General features: G+C 38.6%; 1 protein-coding gene across 2 annotated transcripts in view; it reads left to right on the top strand.

Moving 5' to 3' along the window:
* CHCHD3 (coiled-coil-helix-coiled-coil-helix domain containing 3) overlaps window positions 1-26,257 on the top strand; it is a 164,812-nt gene that overhangs the window by 45,078 nt on the left and 93,477 nt on the right. For both annotated transcript variants that reach the window (XM_074828083.1, XM_074828082.1), the window contains exon 4: window positions 11,566-11,710. In XM_074828083.1, coding sequence (XP_074684184.1) covers window positions 11,566-11,710 — 145 coding nt within the window. The remainder of the gene's footprint in view (window positions 1-11,565; window positions 11,711-26,257) is intronic.

Below are 26,257 nucleotides of genomic sequence, written 5' to 3'. Positions count from 1 at the left end.
TTGTTGAACCTCACACAGTTGGCCTCGGCCCCTCGATCTGGCCTGTCCAGATCCCTCCATAGAGCCTTCCTACCCTCAAGCTGATCAACACTCCCGCCCAACTTGGTGTTGTCTTCAGACTTACTGAGGGTGCACTCAATCCCCCTGTCCAGATCACTGATGAAGATACTAAACAGAACTGGCCCCAGTACTGAGCCCTGGGAAACACCACTTGTGACTGGTCAACAACTGGGTTTAGCTTCATTCACCACAACTCTTTGGGCCCTGCCATGCAGCCAGTTTTTTACCCAGTGAAGAGTGCACCCATCCAGGTCACGTGCAGCCGCTTTCTCTGGGAGAATGCTGGGGGAAACGGTCCTTTTGCGAGTCCTAATTCTCTTATATTTAATGGACGACTTGTTTGGTATGTAGATGTCTCTAAAACCACTTAGGTAGAACATAAGTTCAGGAAAGTTATACTCCAGTCTTAAATTTAATTTTCTGCTTTCCCATAGATTATTTTTAGTTTGTTTTGGGTTCTCCCTCCTGCACCCCCGCACAGGGCAGTGCATCATTTAAAATACAGCTCACATACAATTTTGCCAAAAGAGCAAAATTAATTAGAGAATAAAAATTTTCATTTTGCTTATGTGGGACATGTGGGCAATAGGAGTGCAAAAAAGTTGAAGGCAAAATTTGTCCTTTTTATACCATGACTTTACGGTGCAGAAAAATGGTATTTTCTGTTAACATTTGCGTAATCTGAAACAGAGATTAGAAATTTTAGGACAAGATTGTCAAGGAATGTAGTTGCTACTAACATTAGGAGTAGCCCCCTTCGCCTGTAGCATGCTAAGTCTTATCTGAATAGAGAATAATTTTTTTTAATGTGTAAACAGTGCTAGGAAGTCACTTCAATTTAGAAGAACTTTTTTGTGTTGTGATTCTGAAACTTCTGTGAAGAAGACATTGCCTTTCAGAGAATTGTTTCTATATCTCAGTCCATAACTATGTTTTGAAGAGACAGACGAACTTTGGATAATTTGTCTGACTTTGCAATCAGGTGAATAATCAGTTACTAGAAATTGAGTAGGAGAAATATCCATTTCCCACTTCTCAGACCTCAGTTCTGGTTAAAGTTGTTTTCCTGACGTCTCTTGCACCTTTTCAAATCCCTTGTCAGCTACAGTGATTTTCAGGCACAGTTTTCTATGGCACATTCAACATGCACTCATTAAATATTGAAATTTAGCACTCAGAAACGTTATTCATTCATTAATACTGCATCATGGCCTAAACTGCATTGTTCAAAACATTTTTGGATGTTATGCAAGTCTGTCAATGCATTACAAACTTGCTGGTGTCAAACTGAGCAAAAAACCTGATGAGTGGTTTCCACTGTAAACACATTTTACTCTTATTTTTAGTCAATGTAAGCTTTTTGAGTCGAGGGGTTATCTTATAGAACTGGAACTGTTCAGACATCATGAAAGCTGAAGGAAGCTGGGTAAAATTAAAATGAATAAAAAGAAACCCTGTCATTGTAAGAAAGCATACAGATAATTTTTTTTATCCCAAAATGTTTTGGTTTAATGTCTTCTTACATGGAGTTCATATTTAAGGATTATTTCTAACTTTAAAGACTAATACCTCTTTAGATTTTTGTACATTTTATAGAGGAGAGGATGATGTTCCTAATAGTGAACTTGGAAACAGGGAGTATTTTGATTTTTTTTGGGTGGTTGGAGGTAATGAAAAATGACCCAGTTCATGCTTTGGACTTGAATGAGTTTATCTTGGATCACCACAGATCCATCAGATTGTGTAGCTTCGAGACTGTAATAAAGATACAACAACTGGCAAGTAATCACTTTCCTGAAAAGTAACAAAAAGAAAATGTTTAATCTTTGATAGTGTAATAAGTTTTCAATATCCGGAAATAAGGGCTGAAAATGATATATCGCTGTATTTGCTTTTAATATAGTATTGTTTACCAATTTTAGATTTTGTGTGGATTCTTGATTAATTTAGAATAAAGTGTGTAGTGGCCATCAAAACACAAAACTTAGGGTTTTTTTTTTTTTTACATTTCTCAGTGTGTTGCTGTAATCTGTGAATTAAAAGGTGCTTTTTCCTTAATGATCATCTTGAACATCTGCAGGTGTTTTTAAAGAATGACAGAAATGGATATTTTGAAGTAAACAATAGAGTGAATTCTTCTGGACTGAGAATTAAATTATTCATCTTGTTATTGTGGCTAACACGGTTCATGCTGTGCAAGATTACAGTACCATGTCATGAGTTCACATGGGAAAATTAACAATTTTCTGCTCTTGAACTCATTTAAAAAGTGGATCTGAATAGGATGGAATTGTTTGCAGAGTGCAGCAAAGTTTTACCATACTTTTTTGGGGAATGTATTTTTGTATTTCTTTAAAAGAGATATAGAAACCAGAGCGCTTGTCCCATCAGAGATGCTTTCTTTTTCTTTCTTATTTTGTTGGACCCAATATAGTTTTCAGTTATTACTTTCAAGTCATTACTTAATTGAGGAATTATTTTTGTTGTTATTATTTGGTTTTGTATTATTTTTATGTTATTTAATACTAGTTTCATTTGAATAGCAATAATTACTTTAAACTGATATATACATAAAATACAAGTTTCTGAAAGTCTGAAGAACTTTCTATGTATGTTTTTAAATACAGATGTATTCAATTTATTTATTAATATGCTTTAGTTTAGGAAAATCCACTTTTCCTCTGCTGTCAACTGCAGTAAATGGCCAAGATGAACTAAGCAATTGAGATTATTGTTATTATTTGTTTTTTTTCATCGTGCTTGTGATGCTCGACCATAATTGAGACTGTTGTGTGCTAGTTTGGTGCTCTCTCCTTTTGCCTGTTTGTTTGGTGACAATGTACGGTACAGCATCACTACCGTGGTATTTAAGCTGTTCTTCATTCAAGTCGGGGCTAAACCGGTACTACTAGCTTGGGGAAATGCCATAATTGAATTAATTTGGGCTCTTCCATAGCTGCAGAGAAAGAGGTTTTCCTCCCAGAGATGTGGGTAAGCGTTTCATGCTCTGTAACATTGGGTGTGTTCACATGTAGATTCTCTTTTACTTAATCTTGTGTGTGGTGTGTTCATAGCTAGTTCAAAAGCTGTATAATAACAAATGCTACATAGAATCTCACATTCGCTGCTTTTATAGAAAAAATATATGAATAAAAAAGAGGAATGCAGAAGCAAAAAGGTTATTCTGCTGAAATCAGGTGTTTCTCCTTTGGCTTTGGTCTGAAGATCTGCTTCAGGAGATGGTTGGGACAGATGTTTTGTTCACATGTATAACTTGGATTTTTGTCTCTGCCCCTCCTGCCCACCCCTCAAAGATTCTAGATGTAAGAACTAATTGGCTTATATATATGAGAGGATCTTTCAGAATTCTCGTCATCCGTCTGCTGGTGTGAGATTGCTCCTTGACAATAATGTAGTAGGTTTTGGGTTCAGTTTTAACAGAATATGATTGAGGTGGAGTATACTGCAAACATTATTTCAATTAAAGTGACTTCAGGAATAAAATGGTTCAAAATTTGTCATATAGTGGAACCTAAATATGATAATATGATAACAAAAATATCCAAATCCTTATTATGCCTCTGTTTGTTCTGAGATCCATAAATCTTTGGTGGTTAGTGTATCAGGATTTACGTAGCCTCTTGCAGTTTCCTCCAGGAGTTTTTTTTTTCCTCTGTGACAACAATGCTCAGTCATACTTCTGGTTGGTTTGGGGGTTTTTTTAGGAAAATCCAAACTTCATGTATTTAGCTCTCCTTCCTGTGTTCAATGGTTTTAACGTCGCAATAGCGTTCTGCTCTGAGTGGCTCCAAGGGGCTGCTGTCTCCAAGGAGATGGGAATTACTTGAATCTAGGAATTTTATCTAGAGGGGATCTGGATTCAAGTTTTTCATTCAAATAGGTAAGCTTCATAACTGTTACAGTATTCATTTACAAAGGAAATGGAATAATTTTTTTCTCCTCTAGCTAAGCTCTTAAGTCCACTCTTTAAAGGCAATAAAGGCCTCAGGCAGAGCATTTTTATTTTCCATTTTGAGATAAGCAGGATGTTTGCAGTGCTGTGAGGGCTATCGGTACAAAGGTGTGTCCAGTTTTAGCCAGTACAACTTCTTTTCTGACAAAAGCTTTTTTCCACACTATGTTTTAATGCTCAAATATTGTCTATATTTAGAATATCTATATTCAGGAGATGACCCAGTTTACCACTTGGAAAGCATGCTTTTATTAAAACATATATAACAAATGAATCTTTGCATCTTAGCACAAAAAACCTCAGGAAGTTTTCTAGGTGTTCACTGATAAGGTTTTCAGTTTTAATATTCACAAGTTTGGGTTGTACTGAAAAGAGATTTCCGGAACAAGGATGGGAGCTGATAAGAGTGTGTTGTTTTGAGGTATCGTAGTTACAAGAAGCGTGTCCCGTAGGTTAATTATGTCAGTCATTGACTGCAAGGATGTTCTCTTGCCTCCAAGGTAAAACTTGGTTGAAGTAGCACTGAACAAGCTAAAAATTGAACTTTGTGTGTACTGAAGTTTTCTAAGGAAAATTTCAGGAATATATGCACACATCTTCCTGTCTTCATTCTATAAACTTTGTGTTCACATATATAGCAAAATTAAAGGTATTGTTTGTTGGTTTTGTTATTGCTTTACTTAATGTAAATACTTAATTACCTTTAGTTATCTATCAGCAGGTAGATCTGTTGATAGATGGAGAAGTCTGTCTATTTAGATATGAATACCAGAATATAGTGTTAAAATCAACAGCAAAAGGAAGACTGGGGTAAGTGTGGACCCACTGCTAAATTGAGCGGGGACCCTGGTGACAAAGGAAATAGGGAAGGTGGAGATACTCTAAAGCCACCTTCACCTTTTCTTCCTCTGTCTTTACTGTTAAGGCCAGCTTTCAGGAATCCTGGGACCCACGGACCAGAGGGAGGTCTGGAGCACAGACCCATGGTGAAGGAGGATCAGGTTAGGAACACTTAAACTGAGCACGGAGAAGTTCCGTGGGGACTGACGAGTTGCACCCACAAGTGCTGGGGGAACTGGCTGATGTCATTGTGAGGCCACTCTCAATTATCTTTGAAAGGCCATGGTGATCTTACAAGGTTCCTGAAGACTGCGAGAAAGGAAATCTCACATTTTCAAGAAGGGCAAGCAGGGAGATCTGGGGATTAGGACAGGAGACAACAGACACAAACTGAAACACGTGAAATTCTGTCTAAACACAAGAAAGCACTGTGAAGGTGGTCAGACACTGGGTCAAGTTGCCCTAAGAGGTGGTAGTCTGTGTCTGTGGGGTATTTAAAATCCAACTGGACACGGTCCTGGGCAACTTGCTCTAGTTGACCCTGCTTGAGCAGGGAGTTTGAACCAGGTGATTGCACCAGGGCCCTTCCAGCCTAAATGATTACATGATTCTGTGAGAGCTGTGGACTGCACTTCCCAGTTAATAAAGAGACAATCATCAAGCGTTTATGGGATGGCTGAAAGAAGTTATGATGTAGAATTTGAGTGCTAGAAGCTTTAGGGGTAATAAGCGACTTAATCATTGGCTGTTTGTTTACTAAATTGCAAAAAGTACAAGTGCATCAATTTTCTTCATAGCGTCAACTCAGAGTGTTGAAGTCCTAAAAGACAGTGCTGTAGAAAGGCAGGAGTTGTTGCTTTTTGTGTATGATTGTGTGCTATAAAACAGTTGAGAGCGTGAAATACTGTGAAGTGTTAATCCAAACTTTAGTACATAGAGGTTCTTGTTAATGCTTTATGTGTATTTTCAAATAGCACTATAGAAAAGTGATAGCATTGCATCCTGCATTTCATTAAATCAGCTACTGTAACTAAATAGCTGTACACTTCTTGAAACAGTATTTCATAATTATTTAGAAGTATTCTATTCAAACTATCAACTGTGTAGAAAAATGTATAGCCAGCAGCCTTCTCTGCTGTTTCAGCACCTTTTTTTTAAAACACTTTGTTTCTTTCATTCTGTATTAAATGATCAGTGTAACACATAATGTCTTTTGTCTGTTAACTAGAGTTTTGTGCTTAAACGTGAGAACCATTATATTGAGCCTTTATATTTGTTGTAATTAAAAATGTCATTTTAAGTGGTCTATTTATGTGGAATTCTTGGAATAGTGGACTGTACTGACAAGTTGCGCTGTTTAACTCCTTATAAATTGCAAATGTGCATCTAGCTATTTTTTTACTTTTGGCTAGATAATAATATAATTTATTACTGTAGATTTAGCTGATGTTTGCCTTTATTCAGCAGCACTACACGCTGAATGCCAGTAAAATGAATTTGTAATGTCAAGGAAGAAAACTACTGTAAGTTGATGCAAGCAAGTGCTTGAGATCAGCACGTATCTGCCTTGTGTTTGTTTCATTAAGCTCCTACAAGCCACCCAATTATGCAACTCAAATAAATGAAAATTACTTCAAAATCCTACTTATTTTGTTAAAACTCTGGTGAATTTAAATCAGTTGAGATGGGTATTTAGGACTTTTTTTGTGAATAAAAGTTGCCCTAAATGCAAAAGTTTAGTGGGTGTTTCAGGAAGTTAATTAGTTATATTTTATTCTGTAGGTATGATGAGATACATTCCTGATCCCAGGAAGGAGGATTAGAGTAAATAGGAAAGACTTTAAATTTTTGCTTTAAGGTACTGCTATGGGCAAGGCAGTCTTGGATGAAGAACATAAACCAAGTACCTTTTTGGCCTAAATTGTATAAAATATGATCATGAAAGAGTATAAATTTTTTTCATGGTAGAGTGCCATGCAAGGAAGAAAAAAAAAAAAATCAGTGAAATGTTTGCTGTACAACTTTCTTTGACTGAAGTGGCCTGAATGTCTTGATCTAGAAGTTTAGTAAAACTACTCCTTAAACACACAGGCAAAGCTGGATACACAATTGCCCAGCCTTTGAGCTTATAGAATCATGTGTTAGTTTGGGTTGGAAGGGGCCTTAAAAACCATCTAGTCCAACCCCCCTGCCCTGGGCAGGGACACCTTCCACTAGCCCAGGTTGCCCAAAGCCCCGTCCAACCTGGCCTTGAACCCTTCCAGGGAGGGGGCAGCCACAGCTTCTCTGGGCTTATAGACCCAGTAATGCAGGGAACTACTTTGGCTTGAGGCTAGCCTCTAATGAGGGAGCAAGCTTTTGCTTCTGGAGATGAGCACATAAATTGCAGAATTACTTTGTGACATCAGCAAGTATGTCTTGATGAAAGGAGGCATCTAGTCAAGCCAATTGAAATGAAGAGCAGATAAACTCATCATGTAGAGGAGAGGAGGAGGAATGTAGGGGAGAGTTGGAAATTCAAAGACAAAATCAAAGAACTGAAAAGACAAAGCTGTGAAAACTCCCTAGTATTTCAGAGCCAAACATGAAGAAAAGTCATGTAGGAGAGAGCTCCAGTTGTTGCTGGTTGAATAGCTGTCTTCAGAAAGGATTGCAGCTGATCCAAAGGTCCACAAGATGGATATGCAGACATATGGACCAGCAAAGAAAGCTTTATGCCAAAAGTCGTGGAGCCAAAGGAAGCCAAGAAGCCAATTGCTAAAAGTCAAGTGGAAGTTTTCATTTTCTTTACTCCAGTATGTTTAAAAATAGATGTGTTTTTGTTGGTTTGTTTTTTCACTTACCAAGGAAGGATGTTTTTGGGGGAGTAGAAGGCAATCCAGACAGCTCTGGGACTATTGAAGTAAAGTGAGTGGCAAATCTTGATGAGAAGATCTGTTACTGACATAGAAGGGAATGGAAAACAAGAGACAGAATACACATTTACTAAAGGGAAGTAGCAGCAGCGAATAAATAATTTGATTTCCCCGCATAACAATATAGCTGCTTTAAAACATCAAAACACAGTAGGCCTAATCTTTCAATGGCTGCTAAAATATTTGGCATCTTTAGAAAATTACTGGTTAAACTGGAGAAGGTGGAGATTTATTGTGAATGACAAATGGAGTCTGGAAGGTGGTTAGTAATGGGATTTCTCAGAAAGCAGCCTTAAAACTGATTTTAATATTTTTATTTCTGAAAGATGTATGTGGTACAAGATTTAGTGATACTGTTGCAAAAGAAAGGTTAAAATGTCACATGTGAGGAAATAAATGACTGACTCCTACGAACTGATAGGTGGTATGAAAGTGCAACGTACTTCTGCTAACAAACTAACAAAAATTTTGGGGAATAAAAAAACCTGGGAAGTATTAGTTAATCACCAAAGTGAAATCCTCTGGAAAGGGGGCACATAGTTCTGCAGCAGCTGCAGGGAAGAGCTGATGAGTTGATCAGGGAAACAGCATCTCTTAGAAAAGCCTGAAAAAGTGGATTTTGTTTGCATGAAAAACTTAAGATGAACCAGCAGACAAGGCTGTTACCTTAAAATGATCTTTGTCCCCGAAGTGAATGTGTTTAATGGGGCAAGTATCATTTGAGTTTGGAGATTACAAGAACCTTCCTAAATCTCCAGCAGGTGAACTTCTGCCACGGCCTTGCAGGTGGAACAGGGACAGCGGTAAGGTTTGGGAGTTTTTTTGAGAGGGGGGTTGTGGTGGTGGCGGTGGTTTTGGGGTGGGGTTTTTTTTGTATTGGTGGTTGTTTTGGATTAAGTTGATCAATTTATGCAAGGTATTACTGCTTAGCTGCAAAACCGTTAACTACCTGCTGACCCAGTAAATGCTTACAATTTTGTGTTTGTGTATTTATGCTGATTTTTATGCCAGTATAAGTGCATTTTTTAAGACATCAAGAAATCCCACTTTAAAGAAGAGCAGCTGTCTGTAAGTAAGAAAACTGAATTTGGATGAACTGTTATGAACAACAGAGATAAAGTCTTTCCATTTTTGATGTAAATATTTCACATCATTATTGATGTCAGTGAGCAAGCTAGTATTAACTATTGCTTTTCATCTTCATATATTTGGAAAGAACACATCACTTGTCTGTTTAGTAATATCATTTTACACATGGAGTGTGGCAAAAAGAGGTGTGCCGATAGTAATTTGTTAAAAATATAGAATGCATTGTTACTAAAGGTGTGGGCTGGAAGTCAGGGACTTTTCCTGCACTCCTATGAGTTACTCCGTTGTAATGGAAGCTCCTTGCAGGATGAGTTTGGCAACAACAGTGAGATGCGATTGCCAACAAAGGATGGCCCAGAATCCTTTTTCTGGGATTTTTATCACATGGTGTACTTGGAAGCCAGTAAATTATAGGATCAGGTGTAGGGTAATACAACTTTGGTGAGGATTGCATAGGTGCCAGTTTTGGGTGTCCTATCCCAATCCTTTGTGCTCTTGCTGTGGTAGGATACAGCTGATCATGTCCAAGAAGATATTCAGAACTGGAATGGCTACAAGATAGTACTGAGATACCTGAATTAATTTTAAATGGGCTGGTTAAAGTCGAAATAGCAAGTCTTGCCCTGACTTTTCTGCTTGTGGGAAACCAGCATTATATAGCCGGCCCTTCTGTCACTGGTGTGGCCGTACCCACAGCTGTGTTATTGTCTGCTAATTCTGTGGGATGTCAGAGCTTCTGATGAGAAGCTTTTTAACGGCTCACCGTAGAGTGAGGAGTCAGATGACTTGGGAATGTAGACGAGATTCTGGGTCATGGTCTCATAGCAAGTTTGCAGCAAAGGACATGCGGAGTTTTGGCAAAAGTAGAAAAGAACATCCTGTCCCTCTGTAGTGTACTTAGCAGGGAAGCTGAATGTAACAGCAGTCAGGTTAAGCCATCAAAGGGTTTATCTTGACATTAGGAGCCCATTATTTTTAAGTGTTAGGAAAACTGTCTTTCTTCTTTTTGCAAGAGAGGTTGAGAGGAGATCTCACGAAGGTTTGTAATTCCAGGGGCAAGAAGAAGAAGACTTGAGAAGACTTAACTGAGTTTGAGTCAAATACGGGAATAATTTGTCAAGAAGTAGATGTAAACATCTAAGTGTTGTTTTTTTTTTTTATTTTTGGAGAGTTTGTAATGTGGAAACCTCTGGCAGCTTTTTTCAGATACTGTCTGATTTCATATCCTTTAATTACTCTGCTAGGTCCAGTATGCATAAAGAAGAGACATTTTTAGGGGAAAACCACTTGTGGGAAGTAAAATCCAGAAAGGATGAGGAAGGGGCTTACTTCAGTCTCAGGAAATGCTAAACGCTTTCACTGCTGTCTCTCACAAGAAAAAGCTGCTGAGGCTTCTATTTTGACACTTTTTTTTTCTTTTTAGACAAAACATGATTTCTCCACTGGAAAAGACAACCAGAGTGTTTTGACTGAACCATTGATTGTGTGAAGGATTTGTTATATCAATGCTGTTGGAATAATTTGGGGGACCTTGGGAAATCACTTAATGGAATTTGGTCCATGTCTGCATAATCTGACTTTTTTGCTGGAGTAATTGAAGATGCTGCTTAATAAACTTTTTATAAAGATTCCCAGTTGGTTGCTGCGTTTCAGAGGGTTGTGTCTGAGCACAGAAGTAATACATCTTGTAATTGTCTTTTTTCCTCCCCACCTCACTTAAATATTTTCCCTGGGGAAGAATCTAATGTACTGTAATGCTACTACCTTTTACAAAGTGACCCTACTCATTATGAGTTGTTCGCTGAAGCTCCCTTGACAACATCTAAATGCACTGAGAATACTTCAGCTTCCTCTCCATCACTCTTTCAAAAATCTATTTGAAAACTGGTGTTTCATACTGCCATTACTATTCTAAGTTCCCTAATGCTGACTCTGTGTTCAGTGTCACAACATGCATGCAACAGATAAGTTTTATTAACTAAACAATTTATATCTGTGTATTTCCATGAAAATTAGATACGGTGTGCTTCTATCAAGTACTGTAGTGAAGATTTCAAATATATTTATGGTTTGTGACACATAAACGTTGAGTATTTTCTGGGACTGGAGTTGCCTTTATTAACACCGTTGCAACAAGTTCAATAGGTTTTTCATCTCGTCCTCTCAGATTGCTGGGAAAGGTTTATTATGGTTGTTTGATGTTTTTGCAGCTTGGAAAATCGATGCAGTATTTGGGTTTATGGTGTGTCCAGAGTTAGGAAAGCACTATTCCATTGCGGAAAAGAGTAGAGCTTTTAGCTGGAAATTGGGTGCCCACCGGCTGGTAGGGAGGAGGATTTTCCTGGAAAAAAGGCTTCTTAAAACCAGAACAAAACTAACCAACCAACAGAGCTGCGTGCATATTCTTGTTACTTAAATATATTTTCATAAAGCTCTTGAAATAGTTGTATTTTATATGATTTAATGAATAGTGATAGTAAGGCTTGTAGCTTTTGTGTATTCTGATTTTGACACTTCAATCTGGAATAAACTTCTGAAATGTTTAGCTAATATTTGTATTTAGGTGTGTCTTAAGAAGCCAATAATAATGTATTGCAGTGGCTGCTTTTAAGGTGGCTGTGCCTATGTCCTTTTAAACTACTTTTGGAAAATATACCCTCAATCTCAATTTCCCTCCACCTTCTGTAGATTGAAACAAGAACAAATGTATGTACGTGATGAGTTTGGCAAAATTCTGGAGCGAGAAAGGATTTCTTCAAATGAACATTTGACTCGAGCCATTCTTCGAGAGAGAGCTGCGACAGAAGAGGAGCGTCAAAAGGCACGGCGTTTTGTAAGTTCAGAAACTTTTGTAGAAGTCTCAGATTTTTTGAGCAACCATGTCTTCAGGCTTGTTTCAAACTATTGGTAGAAGAGGAAAGATCTCTTCTTGTTACTTGTTCTTTCTTTATGACAAGTTAATAGAATGTAATTTTATTTGATTTCTTTTTTTGTCAAATATCCCCATCTTAAATATAGCTGATTAGAAGGAGCCTAACCTTTGTGAAGGCTGCAAATACAATATGTCTTCTTGTGTGTGTAGATAAAATTAGATGTCTCTTTTTCAGGGGGTGGAAGAATAATATGATAGTCTAGGTCTATTTAATAAATTCGGTTATTCTGTGTTAAGAAATTACAGAATACAAGAGAACTTTCTAGAAAAATAATTACTTCATATTTCAAGGAAGTCCGTAATTTTTCTGGGCTAGAAATCTGGCTAACAATAAAAATTGAAAACGTATCATTTTTGAAGTCTCGTATGTGCTAGAAAACAATAACAAGAAGTCTTAACTTTTGATGATTGTCTCAAACCTTGGAACCAGCTTAGTGAAAAATCCTATATCAAAGAATCATATTTCTTTAGAATGATGTATAAAAACTTCCTGACAAGGAAATTGTAAAATATGGCTGGCTGTTTTCCTCTGAAAACTGACACTATATATTTCAGTCCATTTCAAATGTCTGGCAGATTTATAACTTCTTATATATAGTGGTTGCTTGCTATATTGAGTCTGCATTGACTCTTCTTTGTAACAATAATTATTCTCTGAGGTATGAATATGCCTTTTTTTGTTTTAATTAAAATACTTGAATATAAATAGTAAACAAATCGATATTTTCAAGAAAAAGGTTTAAAATACTTACATGAGCATTCCTGTGAAAACAAATGAGATTATGTCAGCAACTATATAAATATTTGTTTGGCCCTTTGTATCTGAAATAAAATCAAAGCTTTCTGAGGTTTATTGGTTGGTAGCATAGTAAACCAATCACTTCAATAAGCAATAGCTTTATCTGTGCTGTGTAAGTAAAGATCTATTGCCCATGTTATTTTTCCAAATTGCAATTTAAAACCAAACCAAATTTCACCTAAGTACACCTGAGTATTAGTATCTTTTGCAGACATTTCCCAGTACTATTTCACCTCTATGGTAATGTTATTATTGAAGAATAATTACAGTATGGTATACAAATTTTAATATCTAGTCATTTTAAAATATGGGAACAAAGGAAAATGGACAAGAATTGTGACTAAGGTACAGCCTTAGTCTGATGCCTTAAATCCTTGGATTCTTAATATTGTGCAGGAGAGATAAGGGTTTTGTGGCCACAACCTAATGAGGAGCTCAAGATTTATAATGGGGAATATTATTTGCATAATTACCAGGGGTTTTGCATCTTTCACTTTACTACTGTAGTTAGCACTGTGCTTTTGAGAAGCACATGATGCCTTTCTCATCAGTCCAGTGCCTGGGAGATTTCTTACTACGCATATCAAACTGGTTTATTTAGCCTTTATGTCAACTTTATTGTTAATTTTTACTTACTCTAGGATATTTAAGTTAGCACTGCCTATGTGAAGCAATTGAGAATTGCTGTTAACTAATTTTGAAATATATCATCCCCGGGAGCGGTGTTCCGAGGTGTGTGGTGTAGCTGCATGTTGGGTTGGAAGAAGAACATACAAAAAACCTCCATCTCCAACAGGGGAGGTTCAGACTGGACATTAGGAAAAAATTTTTCACAGAAAGAGTGGTCAGACAGTGGAATAGGCTGCCCAGGGAGGACATGGAGTCACCATCCTGGATGTGTTTAAGGGTTGTTTGGATGAGATGTTGGGGGATGTGGTGTAGGGGAGAACTTTGTAGAGTGGGGCTGAGGGTTGGACTCGATGATCCCAAGGGGCTTTTCCAACCTGAATGATTCTATGATTCTATGAAATGGTGCTAATGAAGTGAAGGGAACACCTTAAAATCCTACAAGCAGTCCCCCATGTGGAGGACAGCATGACTTGCTGCTTTTCCGTGGTGACAGCATCGCCGCGTGGCATTTTAGAGCCAACTATCTGTTTTGCTGATTAAGGATACTAATTAAACTCAGACACCAGAGTGAAAAGAGTAGGTGTATCTTACTGGGGATAACTAAATGATGTAACAGAGCAATACAGAAAACATGCAGTAAGAAAAGGCAGAATAGTGCACTTAAACAAATAGGAAAATACAGGGTAATGCATCACATCATTACTACATGAGAGAGAGAACAGTGATTAAGGAAGACCCATCCCCACTTGCACCCGTTCCCATCACCCAGCCCCGCAGGCGCTGGGCAGCCCCGGTTACAGCGAGGATTTGTTGAGCCTTTCCCGGGGAGTGGGAGGTCCCACGCGGTGTGTCCACCCGTAGCTGAGGCAGCCAGAGTCGCTGCAAGAGGGTCCAGGTTTATATAGTATTGAATAAATAAGTCCACCTGACTGTGGTGCAGTGAACATCTGGCTTCGCTCTCCAGTTAGATTCCCCCAGAGCTTGGCCAAGGCTCAAGGAGGAAGCCAAGGGAGTTTCCCTGCTTATCCAATTTTGACCACGTTCTTTTCAGAACAAGGCCACACGTCTGGTCCCAAGGCTGGACAGCTGGCTCCATGGCCTTGTTAACTTGCCCTTACACAAAGAAGGATAAAAATATATTCAGGATAAACATGTTTTCATTACATTCATCTTCAGTAATGAGTATATGATATCTAAGTTACATCTTTCATTAATGAGCACACATATTTTGCTAATGATCACATGCTAAGTTAGCAGCTTCAGCTCGGGGCCTGTTCTTCAGGCCTCAGTACTTCAGCGCTTTAGCACTTTTTACAGCAGCATGGCTGGTTTGTTATAACCCAGCACAATACCTACTAGCACAATGGTTATCAGTTATAAACTATACAGGATTCATCTATAGGTCAACTCCAGCTTGGGCCTGTTGTCAAAACCGTAGCACTTCACTACCAAAAATGTGCTTTTGTGGAAGTGCAGGCATGTCAGGGCATAGATTTTGCACATCAGAAGAGAAGCAAGATATCTGAGCTCTGCTAGCGACTTACGTATCCTGGTAGTCATCTTGGTTTTGATCATCTCACTGTGAAATTTTAAAATATCTTGTGGTCCTTCGGTGAAAATTGCTGTGCATATTTGCTATTACTACTTCAAATTTGTTATTTCCACTCTAGTTAGTTCATTCTTTGAAGTAAGATAACAATTAGCAAGTGAGTTTTGTGAGTTTGTTTCCTTAAAAGGGGTCTAAATTAAAACTTTGACTATTCTCACCTTACTTGCAAGTTTTAAGTTGCCTCCTTTATTTTCCTGTAACGAGTCAGTTTTTATTCCCTTGGCTTCATTGCTTATGCTAGCTGTTTATTTGTTTCATGTATCCAAGCTGAATTTATAAAATCTGTGACACTGGGACATATATTGATGTGTAGTTCCATTTTCTAGTAAACTGCTACGGTAGGTTTATATTTTTTGTAGCCCAGATTTGATCTGCCAGGTTGGCTTTGGAGAAGAAAGGGTGTTTCTGAAATGTCAGTAGCATTATCTACAAAATTAAGAACTTGGCTGCTGCAAAATTGTTTACATAGTGCACAGGAAAAGAAATTATGGTTAGAAAGGAAGAATTTTAATTTGTATTTTTTCTTTATAGAGGCTGCTAGTTCAGTTTAATAAATAGACATAAAATTGTTAGACTGAAGTAATATTTCCCATTCTTAAATAATTTTAACACCAGCTGCTACTTATAGATTCAGAAAGAAAAAATTTTTAAGTGTTCGCACCCCAGAAGTTAGCATTAACTCTTCATATAAATGAAAAAGATGAATAAAATGAAGCTAAACCAAATAGCTAAATGAGCAAAAGCTTTGCAGGTGAGAACAACTGCAGAAAGATGTCATTTGTCTCTTTAAGTGAAAGCATTCCACTTCTCAAAAAAAGAAACCTAAAAGAAGTCATCAGAGCTTGGACAGCAAGGTAAGGTAAAGAAGGAGGGTATCCTTAAAAATATCTAAAAATATTTTTAAGTGAGCAGAATGAGGATTGTGGCACTTGTTAGGCTAAATCTTAAAAAACCACACCCCCCCACCCCCCCACCCCTCCCCAAACCTCATAAATTATGACAAAAAGCAATTTAAAGAAGAATTAACAAAAGGTATAAAATGTAACACTCGCACACAGACACACATGCCTGTATGCACACTCACACCCCCTCACCGTGGAATGAGGATCCTCCCAAAGACTGCAGCCTCAGGAGCAGGTCGGGGAGTACGAGCAGCGCGCAGAAGAGGTGAGGCCGTAGCAGCAAAACACCGTGAATTAATTTTTCTCTCTTCAGAGTGGAGGAACTTTTGAAAGTTCCCATGCCAAAACTTTTCCTTGCAGAGGTCTCCTCAAACAAGGTCTCTGATCTGAAGTTTCAGTAGAAAACATTTAAGGGGAATCGACAGTTTTACCAAAAACAGCTCTTCAAGCCTGGGTGATATTCATAAAATCTCTGAAAGAAACTCGGAGATGATAGATGAGCTGATGATAGCTGAACTACTTATGTGCTGTGTAAGCTGTTAGGGAAAGCTCCCTCAGTACAAGTGGACTGGAAAGTGGCTGATGGGATGTCAGGTTCTTCAGAAGCAATTTTGGGGGAGATCCAGAGGTTTACACACCAGTAATTCTGATGCTTATACCAACCAAGGTAGAAATAACAATTCAGAGTGGAATTTCCAGACCCTGACCAAGACCCTAGAAATTCCTTGTGGAGTCAATGTGAAGGTTTGATCTGCTGTTGATGCTTAATTCAGCAGAAGTGAATCCAGCTGCTGTTGATTCCCTTAGTAATGCCTTCAGATGTCGCTGACTTGGAGGAATATTTCAGACACAGTCTAACTTTCCTTATCCTGCAGCATTTGGGTCTAGTCTTTAAAAAGCAATTTCAGTGAGACTCAGTGTGCTGAAGAGCTGGTGAGGTCTTGCATCTCCTCTGGGTTCTCGCCCATCTCTGGTTGTGTGATCCTGTGTCTCCATTGCAGTGGGGCTCATATTTGATGCTGAAACAAACTGACCTGGGAAAAGTTCTTTTTTTTTTCTTTCTTCTTTTTCTCTCTCCTGTCTGGCAAGTGATCTTAACTAACTTATTTTGAAGGGTCAGATGTACATCAGTGTTAGGTCTAAGGGATGCTTTGCTGATGAAGCATTTCTTTACCTCTTTTCCTACCCGTTTCGAGCTCTGCACTGCAGTTCACCTCCTTTTCTGTTGTGCCAGTGCAAACGATGTGGGCTGAAGCAAATGCATTGCAAATCCATCCTGCAGGCCTTTTTTAAATGCAGACATGCCCACAATCTGCTTTATAGCTTGTGTACAAAAATAGCTCAGTAGAAGGAATTGCAAACTGTCTGTGGAGGGCAAGTTGTTGGGGGAAGAAAATGAAAACTTCTTGAACTGGCCTTGCCACCAAAGAGAGTGGTTTTGTACCTTTAGCTCTACTTTAGAGGGTTTTGAGACATGATATTTGCAAAGTATCTCTGAGTGTTTTCACCAAAGGACAAAGTACGCTGTGTGCTTGAAGTCGTACTTGAGAACTGCTGTAGCAGTGCAGCTGATAAATATTTCTTTCTTCTGTGCCCTTAGCATGTATATGACATCTTTTCTGCCCATACTTCTTGAAGGAGGACTTTGTGATAAATTAAGTCTTTTATTTCAGTCTAGTCATAACGAATTTTGGTATTGGTGTGGTTATCTTTAGCAAAGACTGGTGGAGTTGAAGGCCCCATACTTGTGAACACTCCAAGAATATTTGTGTTATGTTTTACTCACATAGGCAGCAGACCTCTCCTCCGTTGCAGTATTTGTTATTGGAGATCTTTGCTGCACATCTGAAAATCGTGGATAGTTGAGTTGGGCATAGCCTTGTTGAGTGGCTTTAAATGTGGTAGCTTTGCCATAAATAGCTTATTGATGTTCTATCATTTGAGTCATTATATGAGTCAGGGTGAGACGAAGAGAATATGGAGCAAAAAAAATCAATAGTTATCCAAAGTGCAGAGGACCTGTTGTATTTCCATCTCCTTATAATGACCTGGAGTTTACTGTTAACGTATTTGCTTCACTGTCTGGACTGAAACGAGCTGTCATTAAGACCCTGTGTGTTAGAAAATGGTTTTATTGAGCTGCCAGTGACATTAAAGTCTCATTTCCCTTTGAAGAGGCACAGAAATACTGTTCTGTTCATTTGCTGTAACTATAACATTAAAATTTGATCATTGCTATCATTAGAAATCTGTATCCATACTAATATAATTACATACACTTCCCCATGTATTGTTCCAGGCTTTCACTGAAGTACCTGTTAGAGAATAAAATCTGTTGTTGCTGAGATATTTTTTTGTTTTGTAAATTATTTTCTACACAAGTAGGTCTATTAATAAATTCTGTGTTCAGAAAAAAATCAATTGGGTGGAAGTATCCTTATATTAAAAAGCACTTTTTGCACCTTAGGTGAATGTGGTAGTCAGATTATTGGCTATTTTTTCCTAGCAAAATCTTATTTGAGATGTATAATTCTTCTTTTACTTTTCTGAGCACTGAAATCAATAGACAAAATACATTCCTCGATACATTAGAGCTGAAGCGTGTTGAGTTATGTTAGGAGTGAATTTGACCTATTGTCATAATTGAATACATAGTGTTAAAATGGAGCATTTCACTCTTTGGTGTCTGAACAGTTTAGATGTTTTCCCTATCATCCTTGGGTGGCTGGTCCGAGGCACTACGTACGTGTGCTATGCAATGACCTTTGCTGTAGTGTTGCATTTATTTTTCCTGTCCTCAATTCATTAGCTTTGTCAAGATGAGGTCCCCTGTTTTCCATAAGCAGATTATATTCTGACCCTTCCTGCTCTTTCCAAACAGTCCCGTGTTAACCATATTTTAAGGATGACTTCACTAGAAAATACCAGGGGGAAGAATTACTAAATGAGTTAAGGCATTAGTTCTCAAGAGAAAAGAAGTCTGTTTACAAACCTGCAGTATTTATTACATACCTCATTTAGCTCATTCATCATTTTAATAGAAAAATGAATCTTTTTAGATGATTCTGAAATAATTTGAGGTAAACTACATAGCCTGAGGCAAAACATGATTGCTTACTGTAGGGAGGACCAAGCTCTTTCTGAAAAGTACAGTTACGATTGGTGACTATAATTCACAATTTATGATAGTAAAAATATTAAAGGCTCATATTTGAAAATTAGACGTAAGGTTTGGAAACCACGTGGTACAAAATTAAATCTAGTGGCAGTTGTTTTGTCTCTTGTTCTTCAGTTTTATAATTTCAAAAGTAGAAATTTTTCTTGAAATCTCTTTGAAAGTCGAGATTTTTGGAGGTTTACTCATAAGATTTTGTTTAGGTTTACGTACATGGTTCTTTTCTGCTATGCGCTGCTGATCTTATGGTTTAGAAATAGCAGGTTTGGGGCAGCAAATAGTCTTTTTGCGTTAGTACTCTTGTGATATGAGCAAAAGTAATCTGATTTTGGTTGTTCCTGTTGTAGACGACAGGATAAAAACAAGAATGGAGGAAGAAGTTATTTTGAATATAGAGGATGTGATCTACCTTTTCTTGTTTGGTTTTGTTTTGGGGGAGAGGAGTTTGGTTGCTCTTTAGAGAAGGAAGCCAGGATGCAATGAGGAAGTCATTTACATTTTGAAAATATTAAACTCCATTGCACTGTACGTGCTCATCTTTGTTTGAATAAACATAGTATCACGGATACGGCTTATGTCTCTCCTGGCAGACATTTCTTCTCTCACTGACTCTCTCTCCCTCTCTTTCTGGCATTTCTACTGCAGCAGTAAGGTGTTTGGGATAGGAATATGGCTTTCTGTCTTTTCTGGGATGTTAAATAGATGATGTGAAACTCTACTGTATGAAAAAAAGCTGTTGCTATGCAAATAGGGATTCATAATGTTTTTTTCCAGCAATGCAAGAAATGGGACTTCCTACCAGATATTTGCAAATCATGGATGGTTTTCTTATCTGGACAAATATCTGTGTCTTAAAGAAATGGTAAAGAACCATTTGCATGTCTAAAATGAATAAGAGTGAACAATTTCCCCCTCCCCTTGATACAGTTAAACACTAAAAATAATTTAAAATAGCCTATGGGTGATACTCTGTGCTGTAGGCTGTAATCCCAGTACAGTCTCTGTCATGTGAACTGTTAAGCAAATGTTTTATTTCATCTCTGAAATTGTATTACTGTGAACTAGTAATAGAAACTGTGCCTGTGAACTGGAATAAGAAGTTGCTTGCCTGTATCTCTTTCCAACGTAAAGAGTTGCTTGCCTGTATCCCTTTACAACATCCATTCTGACATTTAAAATATTTGTTTCAATGGAACGATACAAATAATTTTCTCCTTCCTTCAGTTTTTCACTTGGCAACATGTTATAGACACTTTTCCAAAAAAATTTTTATATGGAGTTGTTAATTAGGTTTCTTTTCTCCTCTATGTCAACGTTTGACAGATAGGAAAAACACAGTAAAAATAGAAGATTTTGAAGGCAAGTAAGGTACATACATTGAGCGTTTTTCTCTTGAAAATTTCTTTTTGAATGGTGAGAGGAATGAGTTTTGATAGTCAAACAGCATTTAAAAGCATACTCTTTTTTTAATTCTTATATAGCAAACCCCAAGATTTTTGACAGAAGCAGAATTAATCACTGTATTATCTCAGCATCCAGATGAAGATCTAGTGCTTTACAAAGCCTGCTGCTCCATCAATTTGTTCTTTTGGTTGAATTCAAATTGAGTTCATTTTTATAGATTCACTGCATAATACTCTCCTCTCTCCTCCCTCATTCATTAACCAATTTGTTCTTGCTACTCCCTTTTTATTGAATGGCTAACAAAATTGCCATGCTATCTTTTCAAATGAATATCATCATTCCTTGTCATGCATGGGCAAAAAGTAAGCATATTAATCCTTTTTACATATACCTTCCCTTCTTCCAGAGGGAAGTCCTGTTTCTGCCCTCAAGATACCGTGAAAAGAATGTTTTAAATAACGTTGTCTTGAAGCTTGGAGCACAATGCTTGTATATACATATTCCTGTCCAGACTCCTTTTGATTATTTCTAGGCCTTCGGAGCATGTACACCTGCCCCATATAACACAACAAAAGCCAAATCAAGGAGCTGTCAAGACTTGTCCTTCTACATGACGTGGTAGAAATTCATGCAGCGGATTAAAACATGTTCATTTGACAGAAGTCTTGAAACATGATCCAGACAGTCTCCTCCATTTCAACAAAACCATTTGCTGTGTCTTGAGATTCTCTTTCTGACTTTAATATTTGTTACTCTCAGGTTAGGTTAATTTTGGCAAGGCAAATATTCCCTTGTCTCACCTTTAGAGCACTCTAGTTATCTTCCTTCCTTTGGGTTGAATTAGAAGACTTATAAGAAGAAAGGTTGTCTGAGGGACAGAGGGGATGGAATTTAAGAGCAATTTGTTTTACTAATGACCACCTGAATAATTAATGAAAATCCTTATTTTGTGATATCTGTAGCTTATCTGAGGACTCTTCACTCTGTAACATGGGTGTTTTGTTTAGGAACACCGGGTGAAAGAAGGGGACCAAGCCATTGAGAGAGGACAGCTTGGCCACCTATATATAAAATAAAATCACTATACCGATTAGTGGTCTTGGTGTTGCTGTTTTATGATACTTACTCTGTGTACTGTTGTAGTATTTACTATAATCAGGGCTCTGCCTATTCTGTTGCAAGTAAGTTCCGAGTCAAGGGCCCTTTCATTTGAAGTATCGACGTGGAAAAAAAACAATGAGGATTTGTTGTGAGTAGCAGTAAGATGACAAAGTGGTACATGTAATGTTCCTTATGGCTTAATTTGATAGTTTTATTTTATAGACATCCCTTTTATTTTTGTGTAAATCCCCTTAATTTTGTATACCTCCCTGTTTATTGAGAGCAGTTGGGAATCTGGATAATGAGATTTGTTGTCAGAGCTTGTTTGGGAGTGAGTGGGTTATGTGCTTCTTACATCTCAGAAATCCTGGAATAATGGAAAATTTCCTCCCTCTGGGAGATAGGTTGTCTTTCTGTTTTCCAGGCAGTTTTGTGGTGGCAGTATCTCTTGGGAATGGGAGGAGGGGAGGGTTAAGGAGGAGAGGAAGAAATCTCTAATGTCCTTGTAACTAAGCAGATGAATAGACGACGACCCACGACCTTTTATATTTACAACTATGCCCAACATTGCGTTTTCAACTTGATGGTAATTAAGGGTGAGACACTAGTAGGTAAATAGTTAATTACATGCACGTTGCCTCATTTAGGGGGAGCTGACTCTCCTGGCGTTCTTGGGGAACTCCAGGTTTAGTGGTGGATGTTCATTTTCATCTTTGATCTACTACTTGAAGCTGTTTTGCTTTCAGGAGTCCCATTGCCCCCTGATTATACATCGCTTTCCCGTTTAGAAAATTCTCTTCTTGGCTATAAGACAAAAGCCTTTTTTTTTTTTTCTTCTTCATTGAGCGCTTATTTTGTAGTACCCTTAATTAGGGAAGGATCCTGTACCAATTTCCTCTACCTTGAGTGCTATAAGGCATGGAAGTGACCTTCTAGTACCACCGAGGCAATGTTAACAAAGTATTTTTCCTTATGCATTTCTGAAAGCTTAAGTCTGGTGCTGTGTTTGTATGAGGGAGAGAGAGAAAATATACTTTAGGAAAGCTCTGTTAAATATCTTCAAACAAACAGAAAAGCACTTTGACTTTAATGTTGGTAAGGCCAAAGTGAGTGAAAGAACTGTCTACATTATCAGCATTTGCAACAGTGATGTCATACTCTTCTTAAACCAAAACACAAACGTAAGTGATGCCTGAGGCATTTTTTATTGGTTTTGTTTTCTAATCCTTTTTCTGCCCTTAGTGCACTTTGGCATATTCTTCATTTATTAGTATAAAATAGGGTGACTTGTGTTTCTACTGTGAGTTATTGAAGTCATGGAACTTCAGTGTCTCCACAGGAGAACTAAATGATGACTCTGAAATACTGTTGCATGCCTTTTTCCACCCCCACCACCCACCTCCAGTTGAAGTGTAGTTTGTAAGATTGAAAAGTTCTTTTGCTCTCCTTGTACGTCAGTACTCATTCTTAGTTACCACGTTTAGTTAGCAAAGAGCCTACAAAGACCTAATGGACAGTGTAACAGTCATCTTCGGGAAGAAATGAGTGGACCTTCACCAAAGATAACAGTTCTTTAGAATTTGTGTATCACAAGTTAGGATGAAATGTGGTCAAAAAGTGCTGTCTTATACAATTAGTATTAGTGTTCTCATAATCATTGCCATAGACTCACTTCCTTAGAGTCACAAGGTATGCTCTGTGGTTTAAGGTCCTTGAAGTAGGCTAATACTTATCCTGTTAGAGTTGATGATAATCTGAATTCTAGAAAAGCCACACCGATAGGGAATGGTATTTTGGGAAAAAAGGAGAGGTGAGAAATTAAAAAAAAATCCGGAATTTTAAATTTCCATGTCTTTTCATATCAGGGTACCACTAGATGTCTGGAATATTTTGAGATGCTGAAGTGCTGTAGCAATAGGTGCCAATGTATCTAAAGCAGGTGTATACAAATCCAATTAAAAAGGATATTTCAGAGAGAGACTGAGGAGAGAAAATGAAATGTCATGGCTAAGTGTGTGGGTTTTGTTTTTTTTTTTTTTTTTATATAGATGTTAAGTAATTTTTTGGTCCACTCATGTATTTCTTGCATGATATATTTTGTGGTAAGTGTGCCAGTATGTGCATGAAGGAAAAAATAGTCTCCCTCATTTTTTTAAAGGAAGGAAGAGTTTAAAGTGTAAGGGTTAATAGATTGGAAATGTTAATATACCGTTTTATTTCCATAATAAAAATTATTCTCTTGATAGTACAATCCTCTGAAGGCTGAGGGCTGTTTAATTCTGCTGTTCCCAATGGCACAGTATGTCATCTCTGTCCTGCAAAGTGCACTGGAGTGTGTAGCTGGGAAGAGAAGGGAAGAGCAACAGATGTCATCTACCTGGACTTGTGCAAAGCATTTGACACTGTCCGATACGACATTCTTGTCTCTAAATTGGAGAGACATGGATTTGATGGATGGAGCACTCGGGGGAAAAAGAAATTGGCTGGATGGTCGCACTCAAAGAGTTGTGGTCAACGGCTCCATGTCCAACTGGAGAGCAGTGATGAGTGGTGTCCTCAGGGGTCAAGGTTGGGACCAGCGCTGTTGAACATCTTTGTTGGGGACATGGACACTGGGATTGAGGCACCCTCAGCAAGTTCACCAATGACACCGAGCTGTGTGGTGCAGTGACGCGGTGGAGGGAAGGGATCCATCCGGAGGGATCTGGACAGGCTGGAGAGGTGGGACATGCAAACCTCATGGAGTTCAACAAGACCAAGGCAAGGTCCTGCCCATGGGTCGGGGCAATCCCAAGCACAAATCCAGGCTGGACGAGGAGGGGATGGAGAGCAGCCCCAAGGAGAAGGACTTGGGGGTGTTGGTGGGTGGAAAACTGAACATGAGCCAGCAACATGTGCTCACAGCCCAGAAAGCCACCTGTGTGCTGGGCTGCACCCAGAGCAGTGTGGGCAGCAGGGCAAGGGGGGGGATTCTCCCCCTCTGCTCTGCTCTTGGGAGACCCCCCTGCTGTGCTGGGTCCAGCTCTGGGGGCACCAACAGCAGAAGGACACAGACTTGCTCGAGCGGGGCCAGAGGAGGCCACGAAGATGCTCGGGGGGCTGGAGCACCCCCCTGTGAGGACAGGCTGAGAGAGTTGGGGGGTTCAGCTGGAGAAGAGAAGGCTCCGGGGAGACCTTAGAGCGGCCTCCCAGGACTGAAAGGGGCTACAGGAAAGGGGGGAGGGACTCGTCATCAGGGTGGTAGGGATAGGACGAGGGGGAACGGTTTTAAACTGAAAGAGGGTGGATTTAGATGAGATATGAGGAAGAAATTGTTCCCTGTGAGGGTGGTGAGGCCCTGGCACACGTTGCCCAGAGAAGCTGTGGCTGCCCCCTCCCTGGAAGGGTTCAAGGCCAGGTTGGACGGGGCTTTGGGCAACCTGGGCTAGTGGAAGGTGTCCCTGCCCGTGGCAGTGGTGTTGGACTAGATGGGCTTTAAGGTCCCTTCCAACTATGATTCTATAGAGTTCAGTCTTGTTTCAAGAAATACAGTGATGATGAGAGCCTTTGTATGTGCAAGTGTGTGTGTGTGTGTGTGTTTAGTCTCTTTCTCTCAGGTTGTGTATTTGGGGAATCTGACATATGGGTGGATGTGTTGCTCCCAATGAAAAAAATAATCAAACTTTGATTTATACAAATATTGTAGAGAATTGAATACAAGCCATTTTCTTTTCAGGAGGTACCTTCCACTTCAAAATATGCTGATTTCAACATGTAGCCTGCAAAACTTTTTTTTTTTCTTTATAATGAATTTTGAAAGCAGAAGCTGGCTTCAGGTGTCAAGTCTGCTGTTTAAAAAATTTCATAGGAAGGATATGGGAAAAGTTTGTCAACATTTATTTTTGGGAAGCCATGGCAAAAGAAGATGATAATACTTGCTTGTCACATTACTTCTTGATTAATATGGCCGATACTGAAGATGTAGGTGTGAGCTTGGAAGATCTACCAGTCTGTTAGCATGGTAAGATACTGCATTGTCTTTTTTTTAATAGATGGTTGAATTCAAATCACGTTTGTAAATAAATAAATAAATAAAAATTCATTACTTCTCGTTTTCCTAATTATCATGCAGATAAACAGTGGGGATCGTGACATTAGGATAAGTAAGTGGCTTATGATTTTTTGCCTTGGAGAAAGAAACTCTTGCTGTTCTCCCTTTCCCCCCCTTGGGCTATGCAGCAGTAATAAATGAGCAAATCCAGAGTACTTTATGATAGATAGTTAATGGTGCTGTGCCTGAGCCAACAGGCTTGTTTCAGCAGCAGCTGTCACAATTCATAGTCATTAGCATACCTTTAATGGTGGCATTTCAAAATAATTTCTAGTAGGGCATTTAGCATACATAAAGGAGAAAAGCCATGATATTGAAGAAGGAGTTTTAGGTGCAGGTGAATGGTTTTGGCCAAGTGTAATGTTGGAGTGTTTACACATGAAGGGTGTAGGAGTGAACTGAAAAGTATTAAAGTAATTTTGGAGGTAAATACAGGTTGAGTCTCAAAGTCCATCTGTGACCATGTGTCTTGTCTTTAAGCCTGTGAATAACCCAACAAGGAGACTTCTACACCTTTGTACTGGGTGATTTTGGTGTTCAGAGCCAGAAATACTGCTCTGAAATCTTCTCAGCAACAGTGAGAGCAGAGTCATTTCTAGCACGTAGGACAACTGCAGGACTACCCAATATTCAAGTCATGACAGCAAACTCACAGCGATGGCTTAATGTATGTGCTGTTTTGATGCAAGAGAAGAAATACTTCTGTAGAATATCTATCAGATTTTCTTTTAATGATTT

The sequence above is a fragment of the Strix aluco genome, chromosome 5 (genome assembly GCF_031877795.1).
Source record: "Strix aluco isolate bStrAlu1 chromosome 5, bStrAlu1.hap1, whole genome shotgun sequence".
Lineage (NCBI taxonomy): Eukaryota > Metazoa > Chordata > Aves > Strigiformes > Strigidae > Strix > Strix aluco.
The sequence above is the reverse complement of the archived record's forward strand: the minus strand, read 5'-3'. Positions and strand labels throughout refer to the sequence as shown.